Source organism: Metopolophium dirhodum, chromosome 6 (assembly GCF_019925205.1).
Source record: "Metopolophium dirhodum isolate CAU chromosome 6, ASM1992520v1, whole genome shotgun sequence".
Lineage (NCBI taxonomy): Eukaryota > Metazoa > Arthropoda > Insecta > Hemiptera > Aphididae > Metopolophium > Metopolophium dirhodum.
The window spans coordinates 30929115-30948599 of NC_083565.1; the positions used below are offsets into that span (position 1 = coordinate 30929115).

Consider the following 19485-nt stretch of genomic DNA (forward strand, 5'->3'; position numbering starts at 1 on the left):
GTACAACTATTTAAAAAAGGAAAAATTGATAATACATTAATAATTATTAAATACATTTTTCAATAAATTCTGTCAAAATTGTCTTGTTCTACTATAGTTCTCTGTGTATATGTACATATTTGCTGATATTTGTATGCGTATATGTTTGTGTTTAAAGCTTTTAAGTCTCTAAGTCTAGCCTTAACCTTTAGTCTTTAATAACTTTTAATTTTAAATTAATGTAACAACATCCAAGCCCTAATTAGGTTAGGAGTAAATAATGTAAAGTATGTTCAATGTTCATTTAATTTTTATTTATTTACCTAGGGTAGTGGACATGTTAAGTGTTCATTTTTTTTATTAGTTATGACCTTACCCAAATCCTGCAAAAATTTGCACTATGGAAATTTGTTCATACTCTAGTAAAGTTATTGATAACTGATGTGTTTATTGCCTTTGATAATTTAGTATTGAATTAATGTCCATTATTTGGTCTATTCACACACAAGATAGTTTTGATATAAAATGCAAATTATACATTATACAAAAAATGTATCCCAGGATACCTAATAATTATAAATGGAAACTCGGACAAGCACTATGAACAACGGGCTCTAGGCCTATAGCCCCGCAAACAGATTAACAATACAGGACTCACTTCTTCGATGTACAAAACATTGTAATATCAGTCTGATGTAGGTTATTTGTCATGTCACTTTATTTGTGTAATCAAAAAAACTTACCTATTCTATTTTTTTTTAGTATACACAGATTGATTTGTAATTATTTATTTTTAATGAAAAGAAAACCTTAAATGGGAGGGAAATTGAAAAATGTATAACCAAAAAAAAAACGAAATGTGTAAATAGATCTTTAACTACTTTAGTCTTAGCTCTAAATACAGATTCCAAGTACATACTATGTCATATACATATTTAGTATCTGTATATTAAGTTAATAAAGTTGTCCGCAAAGTATGAAATCTAATTCCCATATAATACATACAAATATTGCTGATTCGATAGAAGTATATTTTTAATTAAATTCAAGTTTGTTAACCAAAATACAACATTAAAACACTATCAAAAAATATAATATGCATTGGAATAATTGGTTTAAACTTTAAATTTATATTTTAAATAATACAAATAATTTAGTATTTACTTAAGACGTACTCTGTGGTTAAACGTTGTGTTCATAAAATTACAGGATAAATAAGCATATAGTATTATTATTAAGCAAGATTAATTGTTTATGATGTTATTTTATACAGTAATAATATGCGCTCTGCCATGTTCTTTAACAATTTATATTAGTGACTATTTATGTTGTACTTGACTTTCTTGGGTTACTAACCAGTCTTAGTAATTTGTTATAAATATTAAATATAATTTTCAGTTCTGGAAAATATGATCCGACCTGTTGCATCAGACTTACCATCTCGAGTTGTTAACGAGGATATCAAAATATGTAAGCGGACTAGAACACTGGAAAAGAATGTAAAATTTAAATTATTTATTTTATTTTAATATCACATGAAGTCTTATATTTCTATAATTAACATTGTAGAGTACAATTCAAATTCCAGTACGATGTCCAGGTGTTATAATATTTGGAAAATTTGAAGTGGAGACTTGTTATTCATGTCCATTCCCACAGGAGGAGGCTGCCCCTAGATTAATATTTTGTGAATTTTGTTTAAAATACACTAAATGTCAATCGATTTTTGAAAGACATATGCGACACTGTTGTTGGAGAACACCTCCAGGCACAGAAATTTACCAAAGTGGAGATTTAAGCATTTATGAAGTAAATTAATTTTTTTAAACAATTCATGAGCTAGGTAAACTATACGATTGTTTATTATTTTTTTCACTCAGGTTGACGGAAAATTAGACAAAGCGTATTGCCAAACACTATGTCGATTGGGAAAATTATTTTTGGACCTAAAAACTCTGGACTTTGGCGTTGAATTGTTCTTATTTTACATTGTGACAAAAAATGACGATTTTGTAAGTGTACCTATATAAATACATTTTAAATTGTAACTTTCTAAGTGAAAACTTCTTTCTGCCCTCCGCTCAAATCATGTGACTAAACACGTAAACGAATCATTGGGCGACACCAACAAAATATGTAACGGTATCAATTCAACCTATCCTAAGTCCATACATTATATATAAATGTATGTGTATGTGTGTGTCTGCGCGCAATTATAATACCAACTAATATAAAACTTTAAATTTTAATACAAGCCAATACCTAATCCAAATTTGTTAGTAGAAGTTTTGACTTCTGTCTACCGTCGCAAGACGGTAATTCTATTTTTATTGTTTTTATAGTTGTCTATCATAATTATATTGTAATAATGTTCAATGAAACATGTTAAGGGCTGTCATTTGGTTGGATATTTTTCAAAACTAAAACAAAATGAAGAAAACTTTAATGTAGCTTGTATCGTAATCATGCCACAGTACCGAAGACAAGGGTATGGACGAATTCTCATCGAATTCAGTAAGTGAAAACTATATGGACCTAGGCATTTTAGTATATATCACGCCTAGTTTATCTTTTCAGGTTATCTTCTATCTAGAATTGAAAGACAACCGAGTACACCCGAAAAACCGCTTTCCGGCTTGGGTAAGATTACTTACGATGCATATTGGAAAGGTGTCATTCTAGAATATTTAGATAAACACAGAGGCATTGAAAAAATTTGCATCAATGATGTTAGCAGTGAAACTGGTAATTTAAAAACATTTAATTTGAAAATTTTTAATAAGAATTTTGTTAGACAATCAAAACATTAATAACAATTTTACTTTAGGTTTAATGAGACAAGATATTATAGATACTTTCCAATCTCTGCATATGGTTGTGGAAGTCTATAAAGAAATGACTATATGTATAGACTGGAATGTTGTAGACACTCATATAAAGAAGAAAATTGAATTAAAACGAGTTCACATTGCCTCAGATCGGTTGAGGTGGACACCATCAAATTTACAGGATGACCAAGTTAGTTTTTCCTGATGAAAAAAAAAAACGATTTTAAATTATTATAATTTTTTTTTTTTTAGGATAACCGACATCTTGAAGAACCTGTTTTCATCAAGTGCATTCCAGGTGGTTAACCCTAGTGTACGTGTGCGCGGCCGGCATGTACCTGGATTACACGCGGCGCACGAACGCTGCAATGGCGGACCCGGTGGTGTTCTGCGCACTGTTCGCTACCATTCCCGAGTCGCTGCACTTGTACGTTATGAAGAACCTGCTATGGCGGACGCCAAACGGGCGCTGGTCTGGTTGCGCGGCGAGGACACGGGCAGTACGGTGGACGATGAGATGGACGCCGTGGCTGAGTGCATATGCAAGGAAATGTGCAACACGTCCTTCACCGAGCTGTTCACCAACTGGTTGAGCCTCAAAGCGGTCATCGTCGTACAGGGCCTGTCCGTGTTCCGGGTGACGGCCGGCGTCACCGCGCTCATATCGTATGCGTCCATCGCGTTCGCCGAAATGCACGTGGCCGTCGACGCCAACAAGCTGTGCGACGTCACCGATTATGAGTTTCTGTGCGTGTTGGTCGTCGGCGGGTGTTCGGTCGCGCACACAATTGGACTTGGCTGGCTGGCTGGCTGGCTGTCCACGATAATTTTACGACTTTGGGCTTACGTCGATTGTACAGAACGTTTTTTACAAACATATTATACATAACATACAATAGATATCACAATAGAAGTGGAGGGACGATCTGCAGCAGGAGAAGGACGTTTATATTTTTTTGCAACGGCGGCGACGGGTGCATTTGTCCGTAAATACTGCAGTCGTCGTTTGGCAGAAATATCAACATATTGTCATTAAAACTCAACGGCTAAGAGGGATTTTTTTGTTGAAGCACTGTGCTTATCGATTTTGGTACAAACAAAGTAGGCCAGTTTTCAAAAAAGTCAACATAAATTGTAAACAATTATTTTTCTTTAATACTACATTATCATTGTTTATAGTTGCTGATATTTACACGTGTATACTGTATATCTTTTAAATTACAATAAAAAATTGTAAATATACACCTATATTGACACTTTAATAATAACATTGTAAATAATATAATGCGTTACATCAATCGATTTTTCTTTATTTTAAATGTACGTACATGACATTTTATATACATCCATGATCTAAGTAAATAGCCTGTTTGTACTATAATTTAAAGTAAAAACTTTTTACAAATACGTCATTTTTTCTTTGCTAATAATTGGGATACTCAAAACAGTTATTGGGTACACCACGAATTACAAGCGTTTGTGTATGTAATTCGTATAATCGTAATATTTTAATCAATTTATTGTCATTTTCTTTATTTATTAATTACAATTTGCTATCCATACATTTTTTTCTGAGAGTTATTATTATATTTTCCTCGAATGAGGGTATACTGTAATTATACCCTTATTCGAATAGGAAATTACTGTTCTGATAAATGTAAGATTATTTTATTTTTTTTTTAAAAAAAGTACGCTGATGTCTGTTGATTAGTGATTACTGAGAAACAAAGGTTAATGACCAAATCATTAATTATTACTTATTATTAAGGTTAAATAAACGGTTACATATTACTGTTTTATATACTGCATGGTGACTTTTGAATTTACAATTCTTATTTTCACATTCAACTGTCCTGAATACCTGATAAACTGATTATCTGCACTATAAGCCATATAGTGCAGATAATATAGATAATCATAATTCACGAGCAATATAAATACTACGATAGAATGTGATTAGTGGACTTATAATATCATTATAATAACAGCGTTTTAAGCTTGCACGAATAATATCGTATACTCTTTAAAAAAAGGGTTCTCTCTAGATTTCTGGAAACACGCGTGATAAACGCACTCGCAATTTATCGGCAGCTAAATAATATTATAATTTTGAACAAGGTTAAGGATTTTACAGCACTTTAAAATTGCATTAACATGCACTATAATATTACCTTAAATATCGCTAAATATGCGCTAAAAATATGCAATAAAAACAACAAAGGTGGATACGTGGATGTCACTCTGCTGTACAGTATGTTACAAGTGGGTCACTGTAATGGATGGTGTTAAATTTGAATTCAATGATATAATATCATTGTATAAGAAAAATGATTATGAGCGAAAACGGTCAGTCAGCCTATGATATTACCAAGTATATTTAATGATATTATTGTGAATAAAGTAATTTATATATAACCTATTTACGTGGAGCCTTGTTTTAAATTTTCAACCCTAAGCCATAAAAGTTAAACATTTTATAGATTTTTAACTACATAATAATTAATAAATTATAAATTTAATAAATGTTGTCAACATTTGAACTTTAAACGCTTATAAAAAAAAATTGTGCAAATGTATTTTTAATATTTTTCAACTGCTATTAGAACGATATATCAGGAGCCTTATATTAAATTTTCACGCTTTTTTACCCAACAAAAAAATTTTATTGGTATTTATAGAAAAAAAAACTAAAAAAATTTAAAACTGACAATGTCCGTAAAAGGCTCAAAAAGAGTTAAAATATTTTCAAAATTTTATGGTGTATAGAAAACGCTAATATAAACATTCAGTGAAATTTTCAAGTATCTACAGTCATTCGTTTTTTAATTACAATAAAATAAGAAAATTATTACATGAGAAATCGAGTGAATATCAAATGTTGTAAAAATATAAATTTTAGACGCTCATAAAAATTTAATTTAAGTTTCTTGTAGATATTTTTTTTTTGATAAAGGTAGACAAACTTATGAGTAATCTTATATTACATTTTGAAATCTTAGATTTAAAAAGAAAAATTTTTATGAATTCTCAACTCAAAATAATTTGCTAATTTTCGTGATTTTTCCGTATTTTGTCAAAATTTGAACTTGAAATGCTTATAAATAAAACTGTGACTAAGGATTTTTAATATTTTTCATCTGCCTTTGAAACAATAACGTAGGATCCTTCTATTAAATGTTCAAGGTTTTTTACTCAACAGGTAAAATTTTATTGATATTTATAGAAAAAAAAACTAAAAAAAATGGAAATTGACAATGTCTGTAAACAGCTCAAAATAAGTCAAAATATTTGGAAAATGTTATGGTGAATAGGAAATGCAATTATAAATATTCAGTCAACATGTCATCCCCCTACAGTCATTTGTTTTAGAGTTACAGAAATATTAACGAATATCATGCTCACATGTCCCTTCCTACCACTTATGCCACCCCTTGTGAAAATTCACGCTGCTTCTGAAATATACCCGTACCATTTAGTACTATACAGAGATGGCGATATTATTTTACAGCCGGACGAGTACTTGGAAGAAAAGTTAATATTTTGTTTTAAGTGTACTGGTCCTATGATGAACGCACATTTTGAACCACTTATTCCTCTATATGCCCCTTCTCCTCCTTCAAATGTACTTACCGTCTGTACTTCATTTGTCTCAGGCAGTACTAACCACATGCAAAATCTGAATGCCAACAGTTGCCATCAGACAACAGTTCTATAGTAATTTTATGAAAAAATTAGAAAAATAAAATGCCACCCAAGGGTAAATGACAGAATTAAGACACAAAACATAGAGAAGGTATAGTTACCCATAACATTTTAAAATAATATTGTAAATATGAAAATAATATACGCACACGGATGAAGCCGGATAATTATAAAAAAAAAGCAAAAACAATTGACTAAGCATAACAAATATATAGCACTCAACAATATATAACCCATATAATTACACATGTGGCTACAAATTTAAATATTATATAATTTACATTTAAAAAGACATTCTTCTTTTCGACAACGCTTCCAGAGCGTTTTACACATAAAAGGAGTTTTTCCGGGCAACGCCGGGTAATTCAGCTAGTTAACTATAATATCAACCTGTGGTTTTCCTATATAGACATATATAGACATATAGTCACTAGTCAGTCGTTCACATCTGAGATCATAATAATATACAAGCCGTATATTATCTAAGGCACAGATACTGGTGTGTGACAGTACTATCGTGTTCCGAACAAGGTGTATTGATACACCTTGGTTCCGAACTTGGATCATATAGGTACAATGGATGGAGCTATGTGTGTATTTTTCGTAACCGAGCTGTGTCCAACATAACCCCCCACCACCCATTTAATTTCAAGGTATAACGAGTTATTGCGCATGCGTTGCGCCTATGCCGCTTTACATTCCATCCCCACCACCCATTTAATTTCAAGGAACGACGAGTTATTACGTCTGCATTTCGCCAACAATCACTTTAAAATAACTTATAAGTGGGGGGTTATGTTGGACACGGCAAATGATTAAAATAGCTCCATCCATTATATATGATCTAAGGTTCCGAATGAAATGTTATCACTCATCAGTTTCAGTTCTTACTGTTATGGTTATCATTAATTTTGAATTGTTCGTCTTCGATTTTACATCGTAATCGAATTTTGAGCAAAAAAGATCACACAGCAATAACAATTTACTTGATTATTTCAAAAAGGAGATATTAAGTATATAATAAGTTTAAATATACCTAAAATGGTCTAGGCATCTGGCATACCTACCTACCACATATTATAATTAATTAAATTATAAGACTATAATATTAGACTAAGAAATATGATGTATATAAAATATAACTTATTCAAATAATATTATGTTACTTGTTATAATATCACTAATGACTAAATTATAACACTTTCCATCCGAGTACAGCTGACAGTGACAATTGTATGGTAATAAGTACAAATAAGGAGTCCAAACAGCTGGATCAGGTAAATAGTTTGAATATTTGAATTATTTATAACTATAAAGTTTGCTGGATAAGAAAATATGGATAGTGTGCTTTTAAATTTATTTAATTCATTAATGATTTTATGCAATAGTGTAGGTACTTTAAAATTATCAGGAAGTATAAGAAATACATTACATTAATTAATATTTATAACAAATTACTAATAAGTCTTATGCAATTTACTGCTATTACGCTTCATTATATTTTATAACTTTCTAAGCTTAATTTAATTGGTTAAAAATATTAAATAATAAATCATGCTATAATATAAAAATTAATTGAATATATCTGCTAATTTCTGATATATTTATAGTTTATTATTTATACTACAGTGTTCAATATAAAACACTAAATGCTTCACTTTTAATATGATTGCTAGCCACCTTTTTCAGGTTAAAACTTTACATTTTTGTATTTAAAATGAAATATTGCTTATTGTAACTATTTATGGTTAGCTTATTTTTTTTTTTTAATTGAATATTATGACTGAGAATTCCAACCCATCAGTTAAATAAAATGTGTACTTTAATAATACATTTTTGTAAATAGTAATCAAATCATACTACAATACTTAACCTACTAAATTATTTTGTGGTTATGTAGAAAACAGATACATATCCTAAATCGGACGAAGATGACATAGTGCAAGTTGCCAAACCAGACTGTTGGGACCTCAAACAAGTTAAATATTTCTCTGATGAGTACCAATGGTTATTTTTCAGTGGAAAAAATTTTAGCTGCAAGTATTGAAAAAATACAAATTCAACATTATTAAAATCACAAGCTGTTCATTGTGCAAAAGAATGGATTATTGGTGAAGTATGTATATTTATAATAAAATTATAAATGATTGTGTAATGTTTAATTATGTAATTATTGTAATAATATATTAATATATTTATTATTTATTTTAATATTTTGTACCAACGATTATTATTTAAATATTTTTAATTTTATGATATTGTTTGTTATATTTTAGGTATTATGTACGACTCCTTAACTGAATTAGCTGATTTATATTTATTACTCCAAGATAGATGTTTAAGTCTATCAGAAGCAAATAGTTGTATTGATCAAACAATTCGGATTTTCGATTCTATGGCAGAAAACCATGGACCCAAGTTTAAAGAAGTTAATTTGCCAAATCAGATATAGAGTTTAAAAATGTAAAACTAGCAACCAATAAATCAATTTCGAAAATAATTTCATCACAGTTTTTTAGAAGTCTTGCAAATAATTTAAGAATTTGGCTATTGACAACACAGGCATCACATGTTTCATCAGTAAATAATAGTGAATTTAAAGAAAAGTATACATAACTACTCAAAGACCTAGATTATTTAGATGTGAAAAATTGGCCTGATGATTGTATTTATATATGAAACATATTTTGTATGGTGATGAAAACATAAGAAGATAAGCAAAACAATTTCAAGTAGATGAAGTTTCGTCTGTAAGAGGATTTCGCGTGTTTATTGATACTAAGGATAGTTCCAAAATCCTCGATTTAAAAACTTTATTAGGTGCAATAAATACAGAAGCTATATCATCATCAGAGTGTGAGAGTGTGTTCAGCTCTATGAATAATATTGTTGCTGCAAAAAGAAATACATTGTCAACTACAAACATGTCATCGTTATTATATATACACTGTATTGATCCTTATGTTAATTTATTTGAACCAAGCTGTTATGTTACATCTTGGATACGCAGTGGTAATAGATCAGCTGACAAAGTATGTTGTCCAAAAAGAAATGTAAGAGATGGAGAACATACTTATCAAAATATATTGTTTCTTTTTAATGAAAAACAATAAATATTAATTTTTTCTTCAAAGATATTATAATTTATATTATTGTTTTATAAAATATACCTGTTTGGATTTCAAAATGTGTTGCTGAAAAGTGTTATTCAAATGTATGTAAGGTAGGAGTCGTGGGGGGAGGAGTGTGGGGGCAAAGCCCCCCACGGGTCTGTTTTAAATAATTTCGCCCTTGGAACACTGTTTTTAAATTGTTGGATTGAACTCCTCTACTTAATTTTTCCCAATTTGAACACTGGACTGCAAACTGTACCTACAACGTAGATATAGATTTGTTTATACAATCGATATATACAATGTGTACAACAACCACTATACAGTATACAATTAATTACAAAATTTAATAATTACCTATCTAAACAATTTTACAATATTGTAGACACCTACTGTCGTTCAGATATATAACTTCAACAGACTTTAGACCGGACTAGTGCCTAACTACTCAAAGACCTATATTATTTAGATGTAAAAAATTGGCCAGATGATTGTATTTATATATGATACATATTTTGTATGGTTATGAAAACATAAGAAGATTAGCAAAACAATTTCAAGTAGATGAAGTTTCGTCTGTAAGAGGATATCGCGTATTTATTGATACTAAGGATAGTTCCAAAATACTCGATTTAAAAACTTTATTAGGTGCAATAAATACAGAAGCTATATCATCATCAGAGTGTGAGCGTGTGTTCAGCTCTATGAATAACATTGTTATTGATATAGATTTGTTAATACAATTGATATATACAATGTGTACAACAACCACTATACAATATACAATTAATTACAAAATTTAATAATTACCTATCTAAACGATTTTACAATATTGTAGACACCTACTGTCGTTCAGATATATAACTTCAACAGACTTTAGACCGGACTAGTGCCTGCTATACACTGCTGTGTTTCATTGTATAAGATCTTACAAATAATGTGTGCAGTTGAAAATAATTTTAATTTCAAAAGTTTTATCGTACCCAAAATTAAAAATATTAGCTTAAGTGAAAATTCAATGTCCATAGGGAATAGATAATAAAGAAATTTACAAAAAATAACAAATGACGTACTTATAATAATATAAGCTAAACATTGAAAAAATATGGCCTCATTAAACTACAACAGACATTCGAATCACTGTGACATTGCTAAAGTAGGTGCGCGAATTTAATGAATTTATTTTCATTTACATAGAACAGACGAATATGAAGTTAAATATTATGTATATAGTAATGATGAAATGTATGATATTCTTGAAAAATCCCTTAAAGAAACAGCTAGGGCATTACTCATTAGTCATTATAGTGAAATAAGCAAAATGATTAATAATTTAAAAAATAATTACGTTAATATATAAATCACGTACTGTTATTCAATTGTTTTTGTACAATACTGAATGTCTGAATGTAACGTGTAAACCTCTGCGTAAATCTAGTTTGCATATCAATAATAATGATAATGATAATAATGATAATAATAATAATAATAATGGTGTTTGGAAAAATAAACAGCTCCATAACCAGATGATGTAAATACATATTATAATGTCGTAGTAGCTACTAGTTGGCTACTAATAAACGATGTTTGTTTTAAATTATCGGAGACGGCCTAAGACGAAATTCGGAATCGTCTCATTTGTAATTTTTCCTACTATACGCGCACAATATATACCTGCAGAGAATATGGCCGAATCACATAATACCGAAACAAGTAAACAACAACCCAAGAAATCGAAAAAAGGACGTCATTAAGAATATCATCAACCACATCGAGTCAAGATAATGGAAACAGAACTTAGCATATTCGACAACTTCCGAGAAGCTCTAGATTCCGCACGGTTGCGGATTCGGCGGGCCTGATCGCGGGCGGGGACTCTTCGAAAACCCTTCAACTGGACGACGAATCCAGTACTGGACCAAAGACGACGTGGTCGCTGTGCCAGCTCGTGACGTTTCGTTGCATAATCCGTCTTGTTCGTCAATTGAATGCCTATTGAATGTATTTTAAAATCTAATACCTTTGACTACTGTGCCAGCCCGTGGATTCCGATGGGTTTGCCAGAACTGTACTAGAACGTATACTCGGTGACTCCAACGTGTTCAATGACCGAACGTGTAAGTAATAAGTATGCAATTAAATTTAAAAAGAATTTGTGGTATTAAATTTGTTTTATACACAGACGACGTATAATGTAATAAACCGTGGTAAGTGCGTCATGCGATCGAGGTTACCATTTGCGACTTCTTCAAGCTTTGGCAGCCGTGGCTGTGGATAAACCCAAATTGGGATGGCATTAATGTTTTGTGAATATTGATAAAACACACTAAATGCCAATCGATTCTAGAAAAACACTCACAGTACTGTTATTGGAGACAACTACCAGGCGTAGAAATACACTGAAATGAAGAGTTGAGCGTATATGAAGTAAATCAATTTCATTATACAATTCATAAGAGGTTAACTATACGATTGTTTATTATTTTTTTTCACTCAGGTTTATGGAAACGTAGACAAAATATATTGCCAAACACTCTGTCAAATTGGAAAACTATTTTTGAACCTTAAAATTCTGGACCCTGGCGTTAACCCGTTCTTATTTTATAACCTGACGAAAATGACAAATTTATAAGTGTAAGTACCTATTTAAATTAATTTAATATTGTATTTTTTATATTTGACTAGTACTGTGGTACTTAATAATGTTTCATTAAAAATGTTAGGGCAGTCATTTGGTTGCGGGTTATTCATTTAAAAACTAAAATATATTGTGGAATATAGTAACATGTAGCTTGTATCGTAATTATGACACAGTATCAAAAACAAAGGTATTGACTATGAACAAATTCTCATCTAATTCAGTAAGTATATGGACTTAGTCGTTTTAGCAAAATATGTCACATCTATTCGTCTTTTCAGGTTATCTTCTATCTAAAATTGAAAGACAACCCTCATTCCGGCTTGGGTAAAATAACAAACAATGCATATTGGAAAGGTGTTATACTAGAATATTTAGATAAACACAGAGGCATTGACAACATATGCGTTAATGATGTTGGCAGTGAAACTGGTAATTTAAAAACATTTAATTTGAAACTTTTTAATCAGAATTGTGTGAGACAATCATAACATTAATAACAATTTTAATTTAGGTTTAATGAGACAAGATACATAACAGATAATTTCTAATCGCTAAACATGGTTGAGGAAATCTATAATGAAATTATAACATGTATCAAATCAGTTCAGTAGTTCCAGAGATTACCCTCAACAATGGTAACTAACAACTCCTCTTTATATGATAGTATAGACTAGCTGATCCCGTGCACTTCCTCGCGCGTTAAATGTATCAACTCTATATGACTCAAACTTTGTTCAATTCGCTATTTAATATTCTAAAAACATTCTACGACTAAAAACGTAAATAACAAATATTTCTTAAACAAAATAATCCAGAAGAACATAAACCATGACCAAATATTAAAATTAATGAACCAAAATAACCTCAATTATTTATATTATTAACTGATCGAAATTTAAATACATCATTCTTTGATCAAGCAGGAGGAGGGGATCCTATTTTATGTCAACATTTATTTTGATTCTTTGGACATCCTGAAATTTAAATTTAAATTTTACCTGGATTTGGATTAATTTCACTTATTATTAGCCAAGAAAGAAATAAAAATGAAACATTCGGTTATATCAGAATAATTTATGCAATATTAACTATTGGATTATTAGGATTTATTGTATGAGCTCATCATATATTTACAATCGGTATAGACGTTGATACACGAGCATATTTTACATCAGCAACTATCATTATTGCTATTCCTACAGGAATTAAAATTTTTAGATGACTAGCTACTATTTATGGATCTAAAGTTAACTTTTTCACCTTCAACAATTTGATCATTAGGTTTTATCTTTCTATTTACAATTGGTGGTTTAACAGGAGTTATTCTTGCTAATTCGTCTATTGATATTATTCTTCATAATACTTATTATGTAGTAGCTCATTTTCATTATGTATTATCTATAGGAATTGTATTTGCAATTATTGCTAGATTAATTCATTGATTCCCTATTTTTACAGGATGTTCTATAAATAACTTTATTTTAAAAATTTAACTTTTTTTCCTCAACATTTTTTAGGTTTAAATGGAATACCTCGACGATATATAGATTATCCTAATAATTTTTTTTTATGAAATATAATTTCATCAATTGGATCAATAATTTCAACATTTAGAATTATCATTTTAGTTTATTCAATTTGAAATAGAATTTTTTTAAAAAAAACAACAATTTTTAAATTAAATTTAAGAAACTCTATCGAATGAATTCATAATTTACCTCCATTAGAACATTCATATTCAGAATTACCTTTAGTTATTAATTTCTAATATGGCAGAAATTATATGCAATGAACTTAAAATTTATTTAAAAAGAATAATCTTTTTTTAGAAATTATAACTTGATTAAAACTAAGATTTCAAAATAGAAATTCATCATTAATAGAACAATTAATCTTTTTTCATGACCATACAATTTTTATTATTATAATTATATCAACTATTACTTATATAATATTATTTATTATATATAATAAATTTATTAATATTAAAATTTCAGAAAATCAAATAATTGAATTTATTTGAACAACAACTCCACCTATTATTTTAATTTTTATTGCTATACCTTCTTTACACTTATTATATTTAATAAATGAAATTTAATGTCCTATTTTAACAATTAAAATTTTTGGTCATCAATGATTTTGATCTCATGAATACTCAGATTTTTCAAATATTGAATTTGAATCATATATAATTAATGATTTAAATAAAGAAAATTTCCGTTTTATTGAAGTAAATAATAAAACTATTATTCCATTTAAATTTAATATTCGACTATTAATCTCATCAGATGTTGTTATTCATTCTTGAACTATTCCAAGTTTAGCAATTAAAATTGATGCAATCCCAGGACGAATAAATCAAATTAATCTTTTTATAAATCGTCCTGGAATATTCTTTGGACAATGTTCAGAAATTTGTGGAATTAATCATATATTTATACCAATTCAGATTGAATCAATTAATTTAAATACATTTTTCATTGAATTAAAAACTTTTAACTCATTAGATGACTGAAAAGCAAAGTAATGATCTCTTAAATCAAAATATAGTAAATTAGCAATTACTTCTAATGAAAGAGATTAATTAAAATTATAACATTAATTTGTCAAATTAAAATTATTTATTTATATCACTTAATCCCTCAAATAGCACCAATTAATTGATTAATTCTATTTATATTTTTTTTTCTATATTTTATTTAATTATAAATTTATTATACTTTAATTTTATTAAAAACATAAAAATTATAATACATTTATTTAATATTTTTGACCCTTCAACAAAAATTTTTAATTTAGAATTAAATTGACTTAGAAGTTTATTAATTATTTTAATAATACCAAATTTTTTATGAATTATACCAAATCGAATAAATTGAATTTTATTTAAAATATTTAATACATTAAATAATGAAATATTAATATTATATTAAATAAAAAAACTAAATCACCTGCGTTTATATTTATTGCACTATTTATATTTATTTTACTTAATAACTTTTTTAGATTATTTCCTTATATTTTTTTATCATCATGTCATATAATTTTTTCAATTACTTTAGCTTTACAATTCTGATTATTTTATATTATTTTTTCAACATGTAAAAATACAAAAAATATAATTCCACATTTAATTCCACTTAATACACCAATTTATTAAGCCCCATTAATAAAAATCATTTATACAATAAGAATCATTATTCGACCCTTTTCTTTATCTATTCGACTAACTGCAAATTTAATTGCAGGACATTTACTTATAACATTATTAAATTTTAATTCAATAATAATCATTATTATTTTAATTAAAATATTTATAATAATGTTTGAACTATGTGTAGCCTTAATTCAAATGTACATGATTTATACCAATTCAGATTGAATCAATTAATTTAAATTAAAATATAGTAAATTAGCAATTACTTCTAATGATAGTGATTAGTTAAAATTATAACATTAATTTGTCAAATTAAAATTATTTATATATATTAGTGGTAGGCATATCCGGATTTCAAAAATCCGAATTATTCGGATTTAGAAAATCCGGATTTCACGGATTATCCGGAGTATCCGGATTATTCAACTTGATTTTGCTGTTCAATGACTCATTTTTATATAATAATAATATTTTAATTCTATAATATAATTTTCAGACATGGGTATACAAAATTTCGAACGCATTTTAAGTACTAGTGATGTTTTGCGCTTAGCTGTAATAAAAACAATTACTTAATTATGTAAATGGTTTTATTGAAATTTTTAAGCACATTTTTATTTGTAAAAATTAATTATTATTTTTTTATACTAAAAAAAAAAAATGTAAAATAATGTAACATAACATTTTATATAATAATTATTAAATAATATCTAACAAAAATCAAAATAACAAAATAAATACTTTATAACATAGCAAAAATTATATTTAATCTCACTAGGTAAATAATATATATTAATAATTCAACAATAATTCATACAAAACAGTAAACATATTCATGCATATTACTTAAATTATTTTTTTTAATTAAAAATTATTATTTTGTTTTAAAAAAACTAAGGCTGACAAATGTCATGGTGTAATTCTATTACGTTTTGGGGATAATATATTACCGGCTGTTGAAAAAACTCTTTCTGATGAAGCAGAAGATGCTGGTATACATAATATTTGTTTAGCTAATACGGCTAACGTTGGATAAATGTTTTCATGATCTTTCCACCATGCACATGGATCTGCATTATGATTTATTTGAAATTCCGCCATATACTTTGAAAACTCGTCAGTATCATTATTTGGTTCTTCTTCAAGTAATTCATCAAGTGCTGTGCGTTTTTCTGTAGGTATACGTACATCAGTATTTCTGCTTAACAAAACCATTTTTGAACGTACTATTTGTTTAATACGATTTTTAATATTTTCGGAAGATTCAAATGACATATTTTTGTATCTAGGATCAAGTATGCTAGCCATTTGAGTGATACTAATTTCTCTTTCGCAATCGTTGTCAACATCAATTTGTACAGAAAAACGTGTTAATAATTCGTGAATAATGGTCTCTTTGAATAGAGTTGAAAACCTACTATCTAGATTATTGGGTTTATAATGTTTTACAATAAGACTTTTAACAATTGGTAAAACCTGAAAATAAACACAATAATTTTATGATATTTACAAAATAATAATTATTGTTGAATATTAATTATACTTATAATTTTTAATCAACTTACCATTGATATAGTGACATTTTGATCAGCACATAAAACTGTTGTTGCTGTTTTTAATGGTTTCAATAAAGTAACAAGTATTTCTATTTTTTCCCAGTCTTCTTCTAGTAATTCTTGATCTTTCGCGATCTTACTATTAAAAAGTGTCCGATCAGACATAATGACAACTACAGCTGAACGAAGTTCCAACAATCGTTCTAACATATCTAGAGTAGAATTCCAACGTGTAGGGCAACTTTGTACAAGATTAAGTTTTTTCACTCTTTCTCAGCTAAATAATTTTCTAAGGCATATGTTCTTTTAGAAGATTGTCGAAAACTAGCAACAATTTTTGATGCGGTTTTTAATAAAGGACGACATGTATTTAAATCTAAACATTTTTTCACAGCTAATTGTAGTGTATGAGCAGCACAACGATTTGAATAAATATCTTGATCGTAAAATAGTTTTACAGCATTTGAAATGTTTGCAGCATTATCATGACTAATTCCCGTTATTTTATTATTTAAATTCCAAGACTCAATAACATTCATAATACTGTCTTTTAAATTTTCAGCCGTATGACTTTCTTGTATTTCTTCAATTGAAAGAGTTACACTATACAATTTCCAATTATCATCAAAATAATGAGCAGTAAATGTTAAATATGAATCAATTGCTGTTGATGTCCAACCATCAGTTGTTAAAGAAATATAATTAATGTTTTCTATGATATTTCTGATACTTTGTGATTTATCTATATACATTTTTTCATTACGTGTAGTAATGCTTTTTCGCGATGGAATAGTATAAAGTGACTCAATTGTTGAAATTAATGAACGAAAACCTTTATTTTCAACTGTACTAAATGGTAACATATCAACAATTATCATTTTGCAAATACTTTGCGTAATAATTTCACATCGATTTTTATCTAATGGTCTTGAATTGCTTTTACAAATGTTATCGTTATGGTAGTGCTTTTTACGTTTCAAAGCAGGGCTGATTGATGATGAGGAAGTTGACTGAGAAGAAATGAAAGTTGAAGATGTTGAAGCTATTTGTTCATTATCGCTATTGCTCTCATTACTATCAATTTCTCTACAAAAAAATATTTTGGGATTTTTAATCTAGTGTAATAACAATTATTCAATAATTAAAATTAAATAAAAAATGGGAGCGTCGCGAGACGTACCGTAAAAGTGAGAACTATATTTTCAGGTTAGATATTATGATGACATGGTATGATAAATGCAAAATATTATTACAATATAACAATCAAATATACAAATATGTCATCTTAAAATTAATTATTTTCTACTAATACAATGGTAACACTTTCAATAGCTCGTGCAGGTTCTACATTAACTTTTAATTTATAAATTACCACATAAATATTGACTATTTTCTTCGGGTTCAACAGCAACGCTTTCAATATTTGGTACAAGTTTAACATCAATTTTATTATCATTTACAGGTTCAATCGTAATATTTTGTCAATTTTCTAGTGAAATTGATGAAACAATGGGCTTATGATAACTATAATACAATATAAATGTTTTTGATTCAAGAGTATCGATAAAAATCCAGAGAAAACTGCATATAATGTAGTGCCATATCTTGTTGTAGATTGCAAGGGATCATTATTCATTGTCATGTTATTAGATTACCTTGTTTTATTAAAAATCAGTATACTGACGGCAGCAGTATATTATTATCAGGTAGGCAATCTATCTGCGGTAGATCGCGGACCCCGTACTGTTTGTACGTACCTAAGTGTATGATTTAACTGTAAAGTATCAAAGTTTTACCAAGTTTGTTATTTTTACTTAATTCCGCCTAAGTTGGATTAATATAATTAAATAATACAAAATCCTAAACTAACCTAACCGTACTAAAATACAATGAAAAAAACCAAATTTAACACTCTTTAAATTAGCCTATCTTCTTACCAGAGGTCTAATCTACGCACAGACATTCATTTATATACATAAATATGTATATTTACAAAAAATAATAATAGAAATCAACAAACGTGCCAGATTAACCAATAGCAACCAATTATATATTTATTTACGCGGACGTTCAACGAAATAGGTCCCCAATTAAGCGCATATAGCGCATATTATAGCGCAATAAATTTCTCACTTTAATAACTAATTAAAGCATAAACAGTGTAGTATTAATAACATGCTTACCCTGTATGTTCTTTAGCGTGCTGTTCTTCATTAATTTCGTTTGCAGTGGGCTTATGCCACCGATTATAATGCGACCATAAAATAGATGTAGATCCCATATTTTTTAAAACGTCGTTGCATACAGAACATATAGCAGTTTTATTTGATTTGCCACGCGTAAAAAAATTCCAAATTTTACTTGGAGGCATTTTAGTACAATTATTCAATGTTAACACGTTTGATGCAACAGAAATACTATTCCTACAAATATGTCTCCACTCTCCACTTGATATTTTTCGATAATTCTTATTTGATAATTGTAAAAGAACATGTCCGAGTAAACA

General features: G+C 28.4%; 4 protein-coding genes and 1 pseudogene across 5 annotated transcripts in view; 3 read left to right on the plus strand and 2 right to left on the minus strand.

Annotated features, from left to right (window-relative positions):
• Window positions 1–1388: 1388 nt before the first annotated feature.
• Window positions 1389–3408, plus strand: LOC132946577 (histone acetyltransferase KAT7-like). The gene is made up of 7 exons (XM_061016624.1): window positions 1389–1478; window positions 1549–1788; window positions 1860–1991; window positions 2370–2493; window positions 2557–2724; window positions 2807–2997; window positions 3060–3408. Exons 1-7 carry the CDS (start codon window positions 1389–1391, stop codon window positions 3111–3113), a joined length of 999 nt encoding a protein of 332 aa, XP_060872607.1. The 3' UTR covers window positions 3114–3408.
• A 7761-nt stretch (window positions 3409–11169) lies between these two features.
• Window positions 11170–19485, plus strand: part of LOC132946995 (uncharacterized) — a 32728-nt gene continuing 24412 nt past the window's right edge. Inside the window, exons 1-6 of one of the 2 annotated variants that reach the window (XM_061017162.1) lie at window positions 11170–11739; window positions 11805–12049; window positions 12120–12256; window positions 12346–12483; window positions 12542–12692; window positions 12775–12898. The gene's annotated coding sequence lies outside the window, so the exon portion shown is untranslated. The remainder of the gene's footprint in view (window positions 11740–11804; window positions 12050–12119; window positions 12257–12345; window positions 12484–12541; window positions 12693–12774; window positions 12899–19485) is intronic. The other variant, XM_061017163.1, reaches the window with a different exon arrangement.
• On the plus strand, window positions 14068–14781 carry LOC132946578 (cytochrome c oxidase subunit 2-like; annotated as a pseudogene).
• Window positions 16223–16787, minus strand: LOC132946997 (uncharacterized). Its single transcript, XM_061017164.1, has one exon. The coding sequence runs from the start codon at window positions 16729–16731 to the stop codon at window positions 16333–16335; it is 399 nt and encodes a 132-aa protein (XP_060873147.1). The 5' UTR covers window positions 16732–16787; the 3' UTR covers window positions 16223–16332.
• Window positions 16742–17189, minus strand: LOC132946580 (uncharacterized). Its single transcript, XM_061016626.1, has 3 exons — window positions 16989–17189; window positions 16783–16899; window positions 16742–16750 (listed from the first exon to the last, which is right to left on the minus strand). Exons 1-3 carry the CDS (start codon window positions 17187–17189, stop codon window positions 16742–16744), a joined length of 327 nt encoding a protein of 108 aa, XP_060872609.1.

Excerpts from the sequence above, each read along its gene's own strand:
- LOC132946580 (XM_061016626.1), bottom strand. The coding sequence starts at position 17,189 with ATGTTAGAACGATTGTTGGAACTTCGTTCAGCTGTAGTTGTCATTATG. Across the intron at positions 16,900-16,988 it reads AAAATGTCACTATATCAATG|GTTTTACCAATTGTTAAAAG; the intron begins GTAAGTTGATTA and ends GTTTATTTTCAG.
- LOC132946997 (XM_061017164.1), bottom strand. The coding sequence starts at position 16,731 with ATGGCTAGCATACTTGATCCTAGATACAAAAATATGTCATTTGAATCT.
- LOC132946577 (XM_061016624.1), top strand. The coding sequence starts at position 1,389 with ATGATCCGACCTGTTGCATCAGACTTACCATCTCGAGTTGTTAACGAG. Across the intron at positions 1,992-2,369 it reads TGACAAAAAATGACGATTTT|GGCTGTCATTTGGTTGGATA; the intron begins GTAAGTGTACCT and ends AAACATGTTAAG. Across the intron at positions 2,998-3,059 it reads CAAATTTACAGGATGACCAA|GATAACCGACATCTTGAAGA; the intron begins GTTAGTTTTTCC and ends TTTTTTTTTTAG.